This window comes from Alligator mississippiensis, chromosome 15 (genome assembly GCF_030867095.1).
Source record: "Alligator mississippiensis isolate rAllMis1 chromosome 15, rAllMis1, whole genome shotgun sequence".
In the NCBI taxonomy this organism is placed as follows: domain Eukaryota; kingdom Metazoa; phylum Chordata; order Crocodylia; family Alligatoridae; genus Alligator; species Alligator mississippiensis.
Window position 1 is genome coordinate 27,998,085 of NC_081838.1, and position 18,983 is coordinate 28,017,067.

At 54.6% G+C, this 18,983-nt stretch overlaps 2 protein-coding genes across 4 annotated transcripts in view; one reads left to right on the forward strand and one right to left on the reverse strand.

Annotated features, from left to right (window-relative positions):
- The window catches only part of LOC102573340 (zinc finger protein 850), a 37,682-nt gene extending 18,779 nt beyond the window's left edge, over window positions 1-18,903 (reverse strand). The window contains exons 1-8 of one of the 3 annotated variants that reach the window (XM_059718880.1): window positions 18,376-18,576; window positions 17,459-17,507; window positions 15,217-15,704; window positions 14,693-14,903; window positions 11,651-11,823; window positions 11,020-11,146; window positions 7,262-7,381; window positions 3,363-5,086 (exon numbers count right to left, since the gene is read on the reverse strand). In XM_059718880.1, coding sequence (XP_059574863.1) covers window positions 3,363-5,086; window positions 7,262-7,381; window positions 11,020-11,146; window positions 11,651-11,823; window positions 14,693-14,903; window positions 15,217-15,704; window positions 17,459-17,507; window positions 18,376-18,417 — 2,934 coding nt within the window. In that variant the 5' untranslated portion in view covers window positions 18,418-18,576. Of the gene's footprint in view, window positions 1-1,719; window positions 5,087-7,261; window positions 7,382-11,019; window positions 11,147-11,650; window positions 11,824-14,692; window positions 14,904-15,216; window positions 15,705-16,495; window positions 16,627-17,458; window positions 17,508-18,375 lie in introns of those variants that run through there. The other 2 variants (XM_059718876.1, XM_059718879.1) reach the window with 2 other exon arrangements.
- LOC102574042 (zinc finger protein 420) overlaps window positions 1-18,983 on the forward strand; it is a 141,085-nt gene that overhangs the window by 107,069 nt on the left and 15,033 nt on the right. The window lies entirely within an intron of this gene.

The window sequence follows — 18,983 nt, forward strand, 5'->3', positions numbered from 1 at the left end:
TCTGCGTACTGTGCAATCCTCTCCTCCAAGAGATACCAGGTCACACAGGGCCACCAGCCCCGATATCAAAGTGGCTTGGTAGCTGGACCCAGGCACCCAGCAGGGCATGGGAGGATGGTGCCGTGAGCACCCACAGTGGGGAGGTTACAGAGAACAGGAGCAGTAGATGCCAGCAGCACCCCTAACAGAGCCCCTGCCTCCCCGACGCAGAGCAGTGAGGGGTGGCTGGGACATCTCTGCGTGGGGCAGCACTGGCTGGCCCCAAGCCACAGCTGGACATGACCTCCAGCCCTGAAGGAGCCCTTCCTTGTGCTTTTGCTCTGCCCCCTCCCTCAAACCAGTTATTAGCCAGGGGAGCAGAGGGAGGGGGCACAGACCAGGCGGGCATCCAGGCAGGCTCCAAGCCCAGGCCTCTGGACTCCTGGGTGCCACCCCCAGCTCTGTCACAAGGTGACCACAGGTGCAAGGATATTGCAGGGCTTCAAAAAGGGGCTAGGCTCCAAAGGTCCCTGCGCCAGGTCAGCATCATATTCCACTTACTGGGAAATAGCATCCGCTTTCCCATTTCTCCATTTTCAGAAAGTCCAAGCGGTACAAGAAAAGGGCCCACCCCAGTGAGACTGTCTCTGTTTGCGTGTCTTGGCTGCGTGCAAGAATAGGAGTGCAATGCGACTGTAACAAGTAACAGCAGGAGGAACCAGACATTGGCGACGCCTAGGGGGCGGGGCGCACGTGCACCCCCCGAGCATGGTGTGCACCCCTGTGAACAGGAGTCGTGCCTGTGGGCAATCCGTGATCACCGCTGGCCACCACCACCCCACCTCCCACTGCCAACAGCAGGAGCCCCCTGCTTGCCGCCACCAAGCTCCCATTGCCACCTGCGGGAGCTCACCATGCCCCCCAGCCTCCAGAGGCACACGGCGTTCATGGAACCAGGGCCAGTCTGCAGAGCTGGGGTGACTGGGAGTTTGGGCTGCAACTCCCAGAAACCCTTGGGGCTGAAGGGAAAGGGAAGAAAGAGGAAGCTTGAGGCTGGACCAAGGGGGGAAAGGGAGCAGTGTGCACATGTCAGAAGTGCACAGAGAAGCATGCAGTGGAGCTGGAGAGCTCAAGGGCTCAGTCAACCAGGACTGTGGCCTGAAGGAGCCGGGTTCAGACTTGGGGGCAGCTCCAGGCTGATGTTTGTGCACCCTAGGGATTAAAGGGTGGTTTGGGGACAGTCCCAGCATGCCAGGGGGAGGGGATGAGTTAAGGTGCTGTGCGTATTACCTATGTTTCTGTTTCTTTACTTTTTTTACTTGTTCCTTCCATTTGACCCATTGACTTGTGACCCTAATCCATAAGCAGAGAGAGAAAAAATTGTTTGGGGGGGCCTTAGTGCACGTGCACAGCTGTTCCTCCCCCCCAGCAGGCAAGTCTGGGGGAAGGGGAAAGGCTTGATCGAGGCCCCTAGGGTGAGAGAGGGAGTGGGGCAGGGGCTGCGGTGAATGGGGGCCTTACCAGCCAGGAAAAAAATGGTAAGGATTTCAGTTCCTTTGACACTCTCACCTATACACATTGCCCCCAACCTCCACTCTGCCTTAGAAATTGCACAATTAACAGGCACCTTCAAAATGTGCAGAACAAAGTCCTATTCCCTTTCTCCTTTCTATGGCCACCTCCAACAAACCAAACCAGCCCTCCTGCCAAACAACTGAGGCTCATTCAAAAATCACAAGATTATTTTCTTAAAACACTGTAATGTAGGGAAAGTGAGGGCTATTTTATACAATGCGGGGGATAGAGGGGGGGGTTGGAATGAGCTGAGAAGATAAATACAGAGATGAATCAATTTGCTCTGGGATGGGCTATTAATCTCTTGGAGCAGCCCCTACAGGACACTCATGGAGCCAAACAGCCTTAGCACTAGTAGTGAGGTCTCCCAAGGGGAGATTACAACATGCAGCATTTCACCCACAGGATGCCTTCAAACCTTCCCCACTTCTTAACAGGAGAGGCAGGATCAGTCTTAGGCTGCATCTCCTTCACCCCTGCTACCCCATTTCACCCAAAAGAGACTCTACTGCCCTGACCAGCGGTGCCTTCCAAAGTGGGACATTGTGCCTGGAGCTGGACTAGTCTCAGAAGCGGCAAATGACAGAACAAGGAGCAATGGGCCCAAGTTGCTGCAAGGGAAGTTGAAGTTGGACATTGGGGGGGGACCAGGATGGACACATCTCACTAGCAGGCTAGTAAAGCACTGGAATGGGGTACCCAGAGAGGTGGTGGAATCTGCATCCTTGGAGGTTTTTAAGACCCGGCTAGACAAAGTCGGCTGGGATGATCTAGTTGGTGCTGCTATGGCTTGGAGCAGAGGGCTGGACTAGACGTGACCTCCCCAGGTCCCTTCCAACCCTCACGTTATGATTCTATGAAAAGGGCAGGGGCCTTGCTGCACAGCAGGACATGGGTGTAATGCCTCAAGTGTTCCCAGCTCCTACTCCTGAGGGCTAACACCAACCCCTGGATTGTGGTGAATCCTCTGGAAAGAGAAGGGGTTGGGAAATCCCAGAGAGATCTGCCCTGGAATGGTTCTGGCCCTTGTCTGTTCCCATTTCACAGCTCCAGAGAGGACGCAGAGACCAAGGACAGGGATACCATGTTCAGCTCTGGGGCTTGATTAGCAAGGAATTCACTATAGAGAATGGGATGAAGGGAAGGAAGGGGAGGAGGCCGGGAGGGAGAAAGCTGGCACCTGGCAGTGCAGATTTCTGAAAAGAAGCTGAGAAGCAAAACATGCCAAACTGTACTCGGGGGGGTGGCAGGAGAACTCCCTGCAGACCCCAATGGGCACGTGCAAGCCTAGGAGCAGGGTGATGCACTGGGGAGGAAAGGTGAGGCCAGGCTAGGCCAGAGAATGCTTTCCTAGGCTTAAATGTCCTCCTTCTTGCAACTCAAGAGCCTAACATACCAAGGGAGGAAGGTGGGAGGTGATCAAGGACAGTTGCTGGGTGTCATTTGGAGCCAACTGACTTGGGGATGGGACCCAATTGTGAAGGAACTTCTCCTCCGGGAGCAATGACCGCTTTGAAAGAATGATGGGGAAGGCACAGGCTCCAAAGCTAATGTAAAGAGGTCCCCCCCACACAGGGTCCTCCAGGATCTGAGCTGATCGCTGCCCAAGGTGTTTCCATGTAGTCCTACCCTCTATCAAACCTTGGGGGCCAGCCTCTGGATGCTTTGGGTTCTGCAGGGCCCTAGGACCAAAGGCTGGATGAACTCTTGCTGCAGTCCACCAGCATGAGGCTGCGTGCCTGAATGCAGCTGCTGGCAGGCACTGAGCCCTTCCTGCATGCCTGCCAGAATTATGGATGCTTCCGGGCATGGATGAGCCGGTGCTGGGTCAGGTGGGAGGAGCAGGTGAAGCTCTTCCCACACTGTGAGCACTGATAAGGTTTCTCCCCTGTGTGAATGCGTCGGTGCTGGGTCAGGTGGGAGGAGCAGGTGAAGCTCTTCCCACACTCTGAGCACTGATGTGGCTTCTCCCCTGTGTGGATGCGCCAGTGCAGGGTCAGGTGGGAGGAGCAGGTAAAGCTCTTCCCACACTCCGAACACAGATATGGCTTCTCCCCTGTATGGATGCGCTGGTGCCGGGCCAGGTTCGAGGAAGAGTTGAAGCTCTTCTCACACTCAGAGCACTGATACGGCTTCTCTCCTGTGTGGATGCGCCGGTGCTGGGCCAGGTCAGAGGAAAAGTTGAAGCTCTTCCCACACTCAGGGCACTGATGCGGCTTCTGCCCTGTGTGGATACGCTGGTGCCAGACCAGGTGGGAGGAGCGAGTAAAGCTCTTCCCACACTCTGAGCACCGATACGGCTTCTCCCCTGTGTGGATGCGCTGGTGCCGGGCCAGGTCAGAGGAGAAGGTGAAGCTCTTCCCACAATCAAGGCACTGATGTGGCTTCTCCCCCATTTGGATGCACTGGTGCTGCACCAGGTCAGAGGAGCAGGTGAAGCTCTTCCCACATGCAGAGCACAAATGTGGCTTCTCCCCTGTGTGGATGCGCTGGTGCTGGGCCAGGATGGAGGAGCAATTGAAGCTCTTCCCACACTCTGAACACTGATAGGGCTTCTCCCCTGTGTGGATGATCTGGTGCTGGGCCAGGTCAGAGGAAAAGGCGAATCTCTTCCCACACTCAGGGCACTGATGTGGCTTCTCCCCTGTGTGGATGATCTGGTGCTGGGTCAGGTGGGAGGCGCAGGTGAAGCTCTTTCCACACTCAGGGCACTTATGTGGCTTTTCCCCTGTGTGGATGCGCTTGTGCCGAGCAAAGTTGGAGGAGCAGTTGAAGCTCTTCCCACACTCTGAGCACTGGTATGGCTTCTCCCCTGTGTGGATCCGCTGGTGCCGGGCCAGGTCAGAAGAGAAGGTGAAACTCTTACCACACTCAAGGCACTTATGTGGCTTCTCCCCAGCGTGGATGAGCCGGTAACGGGCAAGGTGGGAGCACTGGGTGAAGCTCTTCCCACACTCCAAGCATGGATGTCGCTTCTCCCCAGTGTGGAGTAACTGGTGCTGTGCCAGGTTGGAGGAGCGTGTGAAGCTCTTCCCACACTCCAAGCACCCGTATGGCTTCTGCTCCGTGCGGATGCACTGATGCTTGGCCAGGTCAAAGGAGAAGGTGAAGCTCTTCCCACACACAGAGCACTGATGTAGCTTCTCTCTTTCGAGGCACAGTTGCCAGGTCAGGCTGGAGAAGGTGAAGCTCTTCCCTCTGACTCCCTCCCCACTGCCTTGGCTTGGATGCAGTGTCTCTTTCCAGTGGCTCTTCTGCTTGCTCAGCTCCACACCTTCTTTTCTCTGCCCAGGACTGTTTGTGGGTTCTGCCCTATCTCCACTTTCACACCCAATAGGAGATGGTATCTGGTTCACAGATGGACACTCCTCCTGCTTTTTAGGCCTCCCCTGACTCTTGTGCCATTGGTCCTTCTCAGGTCCCAGGGAGTCCATCTCACCCAAACAGCATGGGAAATTCTTTGATGGATCCATGTTTGCAGGCCCTTCCTTGTCAGCATGCTCCTCAGCTCTTCTCAGCAGCCAGGCACCTTCTGAATGAAGAAGAGAAACTTCAGATTAGTCCCTACCCTGCTAATAAGGAGCAACATTGCTATTCCTCCTGCAGGGATGGGCTTCAGAGCAGGCCTACACTTTGGCACTTTTATGTCTTCAAGAAAACAAGGTCTTCCTGCCGAAACCCCAAGTGATGAGGGTGAGGGAGGGGCAGGCCCATGTCCCAGGCTTATGTTCCCTATTCAGGAAGATACGCTGCAGGGTAGGAGTAGGATTCAGAGTGACCTAGACAAACTGAAGGATTGGGCCAAAAGAAATCTCATGAGGTTCAACGAGGACAAAAGCAAAGTCCTGCACTTAGGATAGAACAACCCCATGCACTGGTACAGGCTGGGGGCTGACTGGCTGGGCAGCAGCTCTGCAGAAAAGGACCTAGGGATTACAGTGGACAAAAAGCTGAATAGGAGCCAATAGTGTGCCCTTGTTGCCAAGAAAGCTAATGGCATTATCTGGGCTGCATTAGTAGGAGTGTGCAAGCAGGTCAAGGGAAATGATTATTCCCTTCTATTCAGCACTGGTGAGGCCACATCTGGAATGAGTCCAGCGGAGGGTGACAAAAAGGGTGAGGGGACTGGGTCAGATAACTCGAGAGGAGAGGCTGTGGGAACTCGATATATTAATTGCCTGAAGGGTAGCTTCAAAGATGACGGAGATGGACTGTTCTCAGTGGAGGCAGGTGACAGAACAAAGAGCAAGTCTCAAGTTTCAGGAAGGAAAGTTGAGGTGAGACTGTTGCTCCTTGTTCTGTCATCTCCCTCCATGGAGAACAGTCCATCTCCATCCTCTTTGAAATCACCCTTCAGGCAGTTAAAGGCTGCTATCAAATCTCCTCTCAGTCTTCTCTTCTCTAAACTAAATATGCCCAGTTCCGTCCACCTCTCCTCTCCTCTGCTGACAGGTCCCAGATGGCCTCCATGTCACATGAAGCATGCAGGGCACCGCACTTCAGAAGGGATGTGGATGGCCTGGAGAGGGTTCAGAGGAGGGCCGCTCATCTGGTTAAAGGCCTACAGAAAAAATCCTATGTGGACCGATTGGGAGACCTGAACCTCTTCAACCTCCACAAGAGGAGGCTGAGAGATGATCTCATGGTTGCCTACAAACTCATCGCGGGGGACAACAAGAAATAGGGGATACAATGTTTACCCGTGCGCCTGTTGGGGTAACTAGAAATAATGGCCATAAACTGGAAGAGAGCAAATTTAGATTAGACATCAGGAAAAAATTCTTTACAGTGAGGGTTGCTAAAATATGGAATAGGCTTCCAAGGGAGGTGGTGCTGTCCCCTTCCTTGGAGGTGTTTAAAAGAAGATTGGACAAACACCTGGCTGGGGTCATCTGACCCCAGCACTCTTTCTTGCCCAGGGCAGGGGGGTTGGACCCTTCCAACCCTAACAACTATGAAACTATGGATCCACACTGGGACTAAAAGGCCTTGGCATGAACCTGAACCTGGACTGTGATGAGTCTCAGGCTTCAAAACTCTCAAGGCCCCAGAGAGGAAACAGGAAGGGGGTATTTCTGGTACAAACTATGGGGGAGTCACTTCCCCCCACTACATGAAAGCTTCTGAATCCCACTAATGCCATGGAGCCATTTAATGCAGCCTGAGACCATAAAGAAACACTTCCTGGGTTCCACTTAAACCTGACCAGGAAAAGCCAGGAAGATCCTCAACATCTCTCATTCAACAGGAATGGCTACACAGAATCTCTGCATACCATGCAGATTTTCATGGGGGACTTACTAATCCCATCTTGCCTTGGAAGAGTATGCTAGAGAGGTATGGCTACTCTGGGCTGGGGAATGAACTCTTACATTGCTAAGTGAAGATGCAAATTTAAGATCACAGTATACCAGGAAAACCAGATGTGTGCTGAAAAATCAAGACAGCAAACCTGATTGCCCCATAGCAGTGTAATTGGGGGGAAAAAAGGGAACAGTTGCTTGTCTCCCTGAATTTCTGGGAGTGGGAACAACACCCACTTAGACAAATTAGAGCAGACTGTACTGTATTTGAGATCAGCACAAATGTAACACAAATACTGGAATGGAAGCACAGGGCAGATCTGCAGTTTCCAAATCTCCCTGGCACTCTGGGCATGGAGCATTTCTGAAAGGGGAGTTGGGTGGAGGGGACAGCAACAACTCACCTGATGGCAGGAGGTCCTCTGACCTTGAGATCTCCCCACCGTCCTCATCATCCCAGACCCAGAGCTCCACCTGTCCTTGCTGCATGCGGTAGATTAAGTCAGGTGTGGGACCTCCATATCCTGTTTGGAACAATGGTTAAAGATTGTTTGTGACTGGGTACAGGATGCAGAATAACCAACCGGGATTTGGGGAATGGATCCAGTGAACTCAAGGTTTTGATTAGGGCCTTGATGGACAAGGGAGGGCGCACATTTAGAATGAAAGAGAAGGCACTGAAGGGAGATACCTTCAACAGATGATTGGCCTCGTCACCCAGGTGGTGGAGGGATGGTTTAAGAAACAAAGCACCAAATACCTCTGGTAAATAAAGGGCATTAAACTGACAGAATTACACTGGGACAGGTGTAGAGATGCAGTGATCTGTTATGTAGTAGAGAGCGGAAAGATAAAGCTTTTACTGTTTTCAGGGTACCAAAATGAAGAGACATTGGACACACACAGGGACAGATAACATTTCTCATATCAGTGTAATTCCAGGCGTAGGCATGGAAAGAGTTAATTCTCAGTGCATGTTTAAAGCAAGGACTCACAGCAATGAAAAGCATCCATGACAGGTGGCTGACAATGAGACTTTTTTTTCTAGGAGAGAGGGTAATTCAGCATCACCAGGGCATAAGAAAGGACGATTTTTATAAAAAATTGTAATTGCAACTGGCAATCATCCCATCTAATGGGAGGAGCATCCCAGGAGGGGAGAGGAGTGCACAAACTGGGAAATACTGCAGGGTTGAAAACAAGGTTCCTGGGAGTCACAGATATGGACAAAAGAAGAGACATATTTTACAGTACATGAAAGCTCACAATTTAGAAATACTCTCCAAGGTCTTTGTTGACCTACAGAAAACATTTGAGTACTTCCCGAAGGAAAACATCTGGGGGAAGTGGAGGGGAAAGAAAGCATCAGAAAAGCAGACTGACCTAGTAAAAGGTAAGTATCTCAACCCTGTGCACAAGCCAGAACAAGCCCCTGTATTAGAGATCTTCTGGAAATGAAAAGTGGTTTTCACTAGTCCCTGCACCTAACCCACTTCTTTTTATCACAGTGATGGGTGTCTGATCTGCAGAGGGATTTTAGAAGAAGGAGAAGAAAACTTTGGAGAATGGTAGAGTGAGCTTGAGAGCACAGGTCTTAATGTAGCGGCAGGCAATTCTTTCGGCTGGAGAGCTGCTTGAGTTCTGGTGTGCTGTTGAGGGCTGCATGGGTAGCCCTGCCCCTTGACAGTTGCTGTGGCCCCTGGTCATCATCTTGGGACCAAAGTCCCACCCTTAACCCCTAACCTTTGCCACTAAAAGTCCCTCCCCTTGCCCCCCAAAAATACTCCTTTTGAGAAAAAAAAAATCATATACTAAAAGTTAGATGCCTCCAACACAGCCTATACCCATACACACGTCCCCTGCCCCACACACAAATACACACGCGCATGCGTGGGCATGCATGGCCCCTCCACCACACGCCCAATATACAAGACTAAGTTGGGTTTTTTTCAGAGTTATGATGCAACCACCTCTACGTACAGCACGCAAAACACAGATGACAAAAATATTGTTTGTAATAAAATTAAAATATTTTATAGTAGGTGTCTGACTTCTAGTGTATGGCTGGGTGTAATTTGAGGTTTCAAGATGGCAACCCCCTTCCCAAAAGGAGCATTTCCAGAGGGGGAAGGGGGATTTCTTGTGGCAAAGGTCAGGTGTTAGGGGGCACTACTTCTGGTCCCGAGACAGTGACCAGGGGGCTGGTCAACTGTCAAGGGCTGGGCTACTTATACAGCCCTCAAAACCTCCTTAAGTGGCCCGTCAGCTGAAACAACTTCCCACCCCTATATTAGAACATATTTTATTACAAAAATTATTTGTCATGATCTGTGTTTGCATAGTGTATATAAAAGTGATTGCATAGTAATTCAAAATAAAGTTTTACTCTAACATATTGTGTGGGGGTGTGTCCAGGTGTTTGTAGCAGGGTATGGCTGCTTGGGGAGCAATAGGATATGCTGGGTATGTATATGTGGGGGGAGTGTGGGGACAGGGTGTGGGCAGGCGAGGTTTGTGGGATGTGCGGGAGGGTGGGGGGTATGGGGACCCCGCTCACACCCCCACCCCCATAGTGCTCAGCCCTCACTGTCAATAACAGCAGCAGACAGGGGTGCTCAGGGCACTCATGCCTGGGACAGGTGCTGGAGCTGGGCAGCATGCAGCTCTGGCCAGCGAGGAACATGGGGGTGTGAAGCACACCCTGAGCAGACTGTCTCTATCGCGGGGGTTCCCTGCGTGCATGTACAACTCCCTGCTGTGCAGGTCTCGGGACCCCAAGAGGAAGCAGGGGCCAAGGCTCCCATCCTCTTCTGCCAGAGTCCTGGGACCTGTGCAGCACAAGGGGAGGAAGGCAGCCAACTCCTTTGCAGGGCTTGCCCAGCATCGCATGAGTGCAGAAGCTACACGTATGCACATAACCTCATGCTAGGGGCAGGCCAGCCAGGCTGCGCTCCTTGCCCGCGTGCAGTGTTGGCTAGAGTTGCCCACTGATGCCTGCTGCTGGAAGTGGGGGCTGCATGCCATCGGGGGAGTGCATGGGGGTCCCCACACCCCCCACCCTTCCTCACACTCACACGCTGCCCACCCAAGCTCCAGGCTTCTGCTGAACCCCTGGGCGAGGGCTCTGCATTACTGTCAGCCCCATGCTCTCTGCCCCAGCCCAGCTGCAGCTCCCCCCGCCACCCCCATCCCCTCTCTCTGCTGTTTGGAGTGAGCAGGACACCGGGGAAGCCAAGCAGGTCCCCCAGGGACTACAGCAGCCCCACTCAAAAGCTGCGCACTGGCCAGTCCAGGCCCTTCTCAGTACAAGGGCAGGAGCAAGGCACAATAGGGTATGTTGGAGGGTATGTGTATACATAGGCACGTCACTCCCACCCCCCCGGGAAGAAGAAATGGGCACAGTACAATTTGTTGGTGGGCGCCCATGGGCCAGATGAAAGTGCCTGGTGGGCCAGATGTGGCCCGTGGGCTGTATGTTACCCACCTCATCTTAATGTAAATACAGCAAAGCCACAGTCTGGTCTACGAAGATGAAGATACCAGGAAGGAGTGTGGACAAAAGCTTCCAGTGACCCCTTGCTAGAAGTACCTGGGTTATATCACATGCCCGTACATATCTCACTAAATGAGGAGTTGAGGGAATGCATTATCCACATGTCATAGCAGCAGAGGTTGGTAACACTTCCGTTAACTTTTGCTGGGTTGTAATCAAAGGAGGAGAAAGGGGATATAGGCAGCACTGAACCGAGCATGCTAGGATTGTTAAATGTGTTTGGAGAGGAGACACTAGACAGGAGAGGGAGGAAATCAGACTCATTCCCCAAGGAACAGCTCTTGGTACATTTATGTGCAATGAATTGGAGATGATACGAATGCAACAAGAAGGCAAAGGGAAATCATGTTGCCAAGAAAGTATTGCATATGGGAGCATCAGGAGTTACAAGAATGGGGAAGACACAAGTGAAGGCGGCTGGATCAAATGAAGGAGGATATCAGTATGCAATGTGAGACAGGCCTGATCAGTAACAAAGCAGTGGGAAGGAAGTGGATTTAAAATCACCAGCCAAAAGTCCATTAGGATGAGACTGCTGAAACACAGGAAAAAGACAATACATTTCAGAGTCAACATAGCTCCATGGAGAAGCAAGAACCAAAGCTTTACCCAGAGAAATGAGGGCTTCATAATTCCTCAGCATCTGGTCCTGGTAAAGCACCTTGTCATGTTCTTCCAGCAGCTCCCACTCCTTTCGTGTGAAATACACGGCCACGTCCTCAAACACTTCCCGGAGCTGCAGTCACAAGCATTACACCATCAGTGTCTCCTGTTCCAACTGCTTCCATCCCCACAGCCCTATCTGGAATCACTGGGCACTACAACTAATTGCAGGCTTAGCCTTGACAGGTAGGGGTGCAAAATTCCCCAGCCTTCAACTGACATGCGATTTGGATGCAGCTATGGACATAGAAAGTGTCGGCCTTAGCTCAGTTCCATTTCCTTGACCCCTATAATGTTCTATTTCCTTGACCCCTTGAGGCAGTCAAAGCAGGACTTTTAGACACAGGGAGCCCCGACTCCATTCACTCTGACCAGGCCTTCCCATGCCAGCACCCCTGGCTACCTGCACATGGGATTGGAGCACCTGTTAATGCAGCTTGCTGTGTTTGCAGCCTCTGTCACAACAGGCTTGACTCTCTTCAGGTCTCTCTGCTCCCCAAATTCTTTACCTCTGGCCCCTCCTGGGCTCGGCCCCAGCTGTACTCCCACCCCCAACAGGACCTGGTGTCCTGCTCACCTCCAAGCTCTCCTCCTGCTTTGGAGGCCTGCCCTGCTCCCTCTGCACTTGGTCTGGCTCGGGTCTCAAGGAGTCCTTCTCCCCCAGTCTCCCTGGGGAAGTCTTCTGCAGCTCCAGGTTCCCAGGCCCCTCCTCAAGAGACTGTGGCTCAGCTTTGCTCAGGGTCCCAGCACCTGCGGGTGGGGAAGAGAGTGCACAGGTTAGCCCTGGTGCTGCTGGCATGGAGGAAGTCCTCCTAGTCTCCTGGACTGGCCCAGGACTAAGGCAGATGGAGGCTTCAGTGCATGGAAGAGGGGAGAGAAGAAAGACTCAAAAATCCTGCAACACTGTCTAACAGACTTCCATAGGCACAAAGATAGAGATGAACCCCAATAACTCTGTCCCAGCAAGGGGTGGTGATCACAGCACCATGTCAAAGCCTGCAGATACATCGCTCCCTGGGAAAGAAGCTCAAAGGATGGTGGGACTGTATCAGATCTACATATTATGGGTAGGGAGAGGGGAAATGCAAAGTCAGATATCTCCAGGGCATGTGAAATGCTTCCAGGGGCAGTAGGAAAATCAGAACAGCCAATCTGTTGGAGCTGTGCCCCTTCAAACCTTTCTGGCAGAGATGGATAGTGCCTCTTGCTGCTGGAAAGGGTAGAGACACGCTCCTTACCTTCTCCTGGGGAAGGGACTTGTTTGGGGCACCAGCCTGACGAACTTCCATCTGCTGACAACTCCCAGGTCTCCCCAGTTTCAAGGGAATCAACAGCAGAATAGGGACCTGGGTTAGTTGTACCTGAACCAGCCAGTGGCAACTGGGGAGTCTCATTTCCCCGTCACCTGAACCAGCCCCTCATTGGGAACAGAGGGCTCATGGGGGCAAGAAAAAGGGGCAAGTAGAACACTGATCATTAAAAACAGCAATCAGGGGGGATAAAAATCAAGTATTTTATTTTAAATAAGAAAACTGGATTTCTTTTATTTAAATCAGATTTTCTGCTTTAATAGTATTTTTAAGATGTTTATTTAAAAAAAAGTACATAAAGATCATTTTAATATAAGACATGTTAAAGCTCAATCCTATTGCTTCCTATGATGAGGTAACTGGCTCTGTAGATGTGGGGAGACAGGCAGATGTGGTGCACCTTGATATTAGCAAAGCTTTTGATATGGTCTCCTGCAACATTCTTGTAGGCAAGCTAAGGAAGTACGGGCTGGATGAATTCACTGTAAGGTGGATAGAAAACTGACTGGAGCATCAGGCTCAGAGAGGAGCAATCAATGGCGTAATGTCTAGTTGGCAGCCAGCATCAAGAGGAGTGCCCCAGGGGTTGGTCCTGGGGCTGGTTTTGTTCAAGATCTTCATCAACGACCTGGAAGGTGGCACAGACCTCAGCAAGTTTGCAGATGCCACCAAGAAGCAGGGGGCTGGCAGGGGAGTAGTAGATACGCTGGAGGTTAGTGCTAGGATTCAGAGTGACCTACACAAATTGGAGGACTGGGCGTAAAGGAATCTCATGAGGTTCAACAAGGATAAGTGCAAAGTCCTGCACTTAGGAAGGGACAACCACATGTACTGGTCAGGCTGGGGGCTGACTGGCTGGGCAGTAGCTCTACAGAAAAGGATCTGGGGTGACAGGGGACAAGAAGATGCATATGAACCAGAAGTGTGCCCTTGTTGCCAGGAAGGCTAATGGTATACTCGGCTGCATTGGTAGGAGTGTTTCCAGTAGGTCCAGGGAAGTGATTATTCCCCTCTATTCAGCACTGGTGAGGCCACATCTGGATTTGGGGCCCCCCACTACAGAAAGGATGTGGACAACTTGGAGAGGGTCCAGCACAGGGTGACAAAAACAGGCTGAAGGACATAACTTATGAGGAGATGATGAAGGAACTGGGCTTATTTAATTAACCTAACAGCAGCCTTCCAAGTGGGTTTGAAAGAGGATGTAGCTAGACTGTTTTCAATGGTGACAGATGACAGAAAAAGAAGCATTGTTTTCCACTTGCAGCAAAGGAAGTTTAGCTTAGCTATTGGGGAAAATGTTCTCATTAGAAAGGCAGTAAAGCACTGGAACAGGTTACCCAGAGTTTGTGGAATCTCCATCCTTGGAGGTTTTTAAGACTCGACTAGACAAAGCTTTGGCTGGGATGATCTTGCTGGGGATGGCTCTGCCATGACTGGACTAAATAATCTCCTGAGGTCCCCTCCAACCCTGATTTTCTATGATTCAGAATATCACAATGGAGTAGGAATTGTAATATAATTATGTACTATTTGAGACAACAAAATCATGTAACCTCTTTAGAAAAGTTGTATATATAGGTCACAACAGGCTCTGGACTATATTAGGGGCCCAATGTTATGGGGGTCCCAGAAGCTCCTCTATAGATTTGTAAAGATTCAAGAAAAATCACTCTACCCAATGGGACTCAGTGCTCAGTCTAGAAGTTCCAATTAATCATCTCTATGATGCTTAGTTTTAGTTCTCAAACTGTGGATTTGTCTCTCCAGAGATAACATCCTTGTTAACAGCAGTATATGGGGATGAGAGATAACAGAAATGATCATCTACCCATCATCCCTCTCGTCTCTGCAAGTTTGTGTACACAGAGTCAAGCCCTTACCTCTCTATAAAAGTGTCAAGTTTCAAGAAGTTAGATGAATAGAGGATATCAAACAAGAATGCACTTTTTGTATAAACCAGTGATTAAATCAAGGCTTCCTGAGCAGTGATTTAAATCATGATTTAAATTCAAATCCACCCTAGCACCAATTACATTGATTGTTACCACCACAGCAGGAAACAGCCCAACCAAGATAAAACCTCTTTCTGCTGGGAGCTGCACAAATGCAGGGGGAAAGATCACAGGCCTCAGCCTGGGGGCTGCCTCCCTGCAGAGATCAGAGCTCTGTCCCAGCCCAGCCACCTGGTTACAAATACTGCAGCACTGTCCTGGACAGGGGACGTCATTTGAGCCTCTCCCCCTGCATGCTGGACAGCCACTCAGGCACCCAGACCCACACACCCAAGCCTCCATCCTGTACCTCACCTGACTCCCGGTGGGGCGGAGGCTCCTCTTTGGGGACGTGACGTGGCTCGTCCTGAGGTGCCAGGGTTTCCCTCTGTCCTGCCTCCTCAAGAGGCCTGTCTACATGATGGGCCTTTGGCTGCTCCAGCCGGGAATCACCAGGCTCCTGCAGTGCCCCACTGGGCTGCACCTTGTCAGAGGACACCTGCTTGACCTTCACATTCGCTGTAATCTAGGAACAAGATAAATATGTCACTGGGAAGCTGGGAGAGACCGGGCTGGGAGGAAACATCCACCAAACACATGAAGATGGGCATGGCAGCATGAATGAGCAGGGTTAAATATTCTCAGTTGGAGCTTTTCATCTTCTGTCTGTCACGGATGAAATCCCTGGGCCAAACCAATCCCCCACTCCCAGCTCTGCAACCCACTCCCAGCAGCATGGCCAGGAACTGCTCCAGCACCAGCAGCTCCAGAATCTGCTCCTTGCTGCGGTGCTGGGGCTCCTGACAGAGCACACAGAGCTCCCACAGGCAGATACAAACCTCCTGTGTCCCCTTGGCTTCCAAGTAGCAGATGCCCCGGAAGCGTTGACGCCAGGTCTCTGGGGTGGGGAGGTCATTCCCTGGTGCCAGCTGTGGGGTCTCCGAGGGAAACTTGGCATCAGAAAGGGGATGCACGGCCTGTATCACCTCCTGTCCCCGGATCTCCCAGCGTTTGACAGACTCCTTCTGCAGCTGCTGCTTTACTTTTACTGGTTGTGGTGCTGACCACCTCGAGGATGCCCCCCAGGTCCAAGCCTGGACTATCGGAGGGACTTTTCTCATCCCGTCAGCTCCTGCCTGGAGACCTCCTGGGTCCTGCTCCTCCAGCTTCACCAGGGCTCTGAAAGGCTGGGCCATGTCTACCATGGGATCCAGTGCAGCAGCCACTGACTCCATCAGGAGAGGCCTCTCCCCGCCAGGGCCTGGGTTCTCACTCCCCCTGCACTCACACACAGTGCCTGCTGACAACGTCCTGTCTCCAATGCTGCCTGTAGGAAAGGAGACAGCACAGATTTCACCACCTGAGAGGAGACCTGGGGCCATGACCAGGCCCAAGCCCCAAGGTCTGCCCAGACCTGATGCCCCCAAGTGTTCCCCACTCAGAGCAGCCTCAGGGTCATCTTCACTTCCCCTCCTGCGTGACACAAACACAGTTCCCTGCTCCCCACCAGCCTCACACCAGCCCCAGGCTCCGCCAGGCCCTGTAGCACCCTCCTGGCACCCAGCGTGGCTCCGGTTCCCATCCCCAAGGTCCCTCAAGTGGCCCCACAGCGCCGACTCCCCTCCTCTGCAGCATCCACAGGGGACACAGCTCCCCCCACGGCCCCCACCTGGCTCCACAGCTCCTGCCACACTGCCATGCAATGGCCCCTGGCCTCCCAGCCCACCCCCGCCCCAGCCTGGTGGGCAGCATCTCCCAACAGCCCAAGACACCAGTGGAGCCTCCTGTCCCACATCTCCTCATGGGGCCCGTCCCCCACCGTCTCTCTAGTGCCCCCACAGCGCCCACAGTTTCCCCTGCCCAGCCCCACAGCCTTTCCCACAATGCCCTGCACGTGCCCCAGGGCCTCTTCCCAGACAGACCTGCCCCCTGGACTCTTGCCAGGGCTCAGTGACCCCTGCCCAGGTGATACTCAGCTCGTCCCAGGACAAAGCTCTGCAGACCCCTCCCCACTGGGGAGGCAAGGTCTGCCCAGCCCCCGACCCTTGCCCCATGCAGGTCTAAGACTCCAGAGAAGCCAGTGCACAGCCCCCCACACCCCCAGCTGGTGCCCCTCACCCCCAGTGCGCTGCTCTCTCTCTTCCCTCCCTGCAGCCTCCTCTTCCTGCTCCCCTCCCCCAGCCGCGGGGACTCCTGGGACCTGCAACACAAACCCTCTGGCTCCTCCCACTCGCCTTACACATGTGACATCAGAGCGTCACAGCTCACAGCCTGTCAGCATCAGGTCACATCCTGCTGCAGCTCCCCACCTTCCCCCATGTTAACCCTTTGCTAGCCACCGGGGCAGGACCCGCAGGGCAGGCCAGGAGCTGCTCTAAGGGTTGGAGACCCCCCAAACATGTCCCCCTGCCAGGCTCAGACAGGCACTCATCTGGGGGGGGATTGCCCCTGCCTCCTTGCCTCAGTTTCTCCCCAGTGGCCTCCAGCTACCTGAGCCTCCATTTCCCCCCAGGACCCTGAAGCTTCTGTGCCTAGGTCTCTCCTGTGCCTTGGTTTCCCCCCACACCTCAGTTACTGCCAGACGCCCTCCAGCCCCATGCCTGTTTCCCCCCGAGTCCTCCAGCCCCCTTGCATGCTTACCTCCGAGTCCTGCAACCCCTGCGCCTTCTGCCCCCAGTGAGACCCCAGCTCCCTGAACCTCTGTTTGAGTTTCCGCCCATCAGCCCTCCAGCCCGTGCCACCATGCCCTGCTTCCTCTGCGCACTCGCTTTTCTTGTGCCTGGGAACAGTGTGGGGCCAGGGCAGAGTGGGGCCAGGCCCGTCCTCCTAGAGGGAAGTGGGGAGGGATCCAGGGGGGCTTTGTGCTTTTGAGCCAGACCCAACCCATGGCAGGGGGCTCTGGGCTGTGGGACCCTGCAGAGGTGGCTGTGGGGGGCTGTTGGCCCATCTCAGGACACTGCGGGAAGGGGCTGGGGCTGCCCCACACTGGGGAACCCTCCCAGTCCCAACCAGGCTGAGCAGGGGGCAAATCCCTGCCTGCCCCCATGGTCTGAGTGGGGGTGCAGGGAGCCCCAGACTTACCAATGAGCATCACCAGTGGGGTCCTCCTGTTCACAGGATCAGCTCTGGTCTGTGGGGAAAAGACACGGATGAGCACTGTCCGCACAGACCTGGCCAGAGGACCCAGGTGTCCAGGCTCCTGTGTCCCGTGGCTCTCACTGCCCAGAGCCAGGAAAGACCCCAGGTGTCCGGCTCCCAGCCCCACATCCCCCATCCTCCCCGAGGCCCCAGCCTCGCCAAGGGAGCTGATGCCATTTGGGTGCCGGGGGCCCTGCGGTACCACTGGGACCCTCGTTCTGCCTGGGTCTCTCCTGCTGCATAGCAGAGACCAGAGGTGCTGCAGCCCCATCCCTCAACCCCGGGGCCGGCCGATCGGAGGTGTCGGGGCTTCCACCCCCCACCGGACACCTACCGCCCCCCAGCCCAGAGACCCCGCCACAACCCCGCCACCCCCGTGGCCCTGCCCTAGGATCCCCCCAGGCCCATACCCAGGGCCGCGGCCCAGCGGCCCCTGACCCTGGTGCTGAGAGGCTGCGTGGCCCGTCCGAGTACCGCGCTGCAACCGCGAGCCCAAGCACAGCTGGGTGGCAGGGGGCTGCGGACGGGGAGTGAGGGGCTCCCAGTGCTGCTGGGTCCGGTTGGGTCTCGGGGTCCCCCTGCACCAAGCGCTGGTGGGATCTCAGGTCCCCTTGTATCCGGGACTGGGGACGTCTCAGGGTCCTGAGTCACCCAGCTCTGGAGGGGTCTTGGGGTCCCCCCACACCTAGCTGGGGGGCGGGGGTCTCGAGGTCCCCAATGCCTCTGGTTCTGGTTGGGTCTTGGGGGTCCCCTGGCACCTGGGTGGGGGGCGTCTCAGGGACCCCCTGCACCCAGCTCCAGGGGGGTCTTGTGCTCCCCAATCCTGCCAGCTCTGGCTGGGTCTCGGGGTCCCACTGTACCTGGGTCAGGGGGGCCTCGGGGTCCCCAATGCTGCTGGTCATGGGGGTGTCAGGGTCCCCCACACCTGGTTATGAGGGGTCTCAGGGCCCCCCCGGCACGCAGGTCTGCGCTACCTGCGGCGGGCGCCGGGGCCGGACGTGCAAGCTGCAGCGCGCCCGCCATCTTGGGGGCGGGGCCACGGGGGGCGGGAGTGCATCGGGCCGCGCCCCGCCCCCCACGGAGACCCGCCCCGCCCCCGCCGCTGCAGGCAGAGGCCGGCGGTGCGGCCAGGCGGGCGGAGCAGCGGAGGCGGGGGGAAAGGGCCGGGCCGGGCCGGGGGACGAGCCGCGTCGCGTGCCCGGAGAGCAGCCCCCGCTCCCGCCTCCGGGAGTCAGGTGAGGCCCGGGCGGGGAGCGGCTCGGGTGTCTGCCCCGCCCGGCACAGGGCTGCGCGCTTCGTAACCCTGCGGCCGGGCGGGGCCGTGGTCCGTGTCGCCGCCCGTGCAGCAGCGCGCCGCAGGAAGGGGCGGTGTCGCGCGTGGGCCTCGCCGTCCTGCCGCGGCTCCAGTCGGGACTCCGTTCACGCTGCAGCAGCCCGCGCCCCTCGTCCTTGTCCCCTGCCTCCAGGA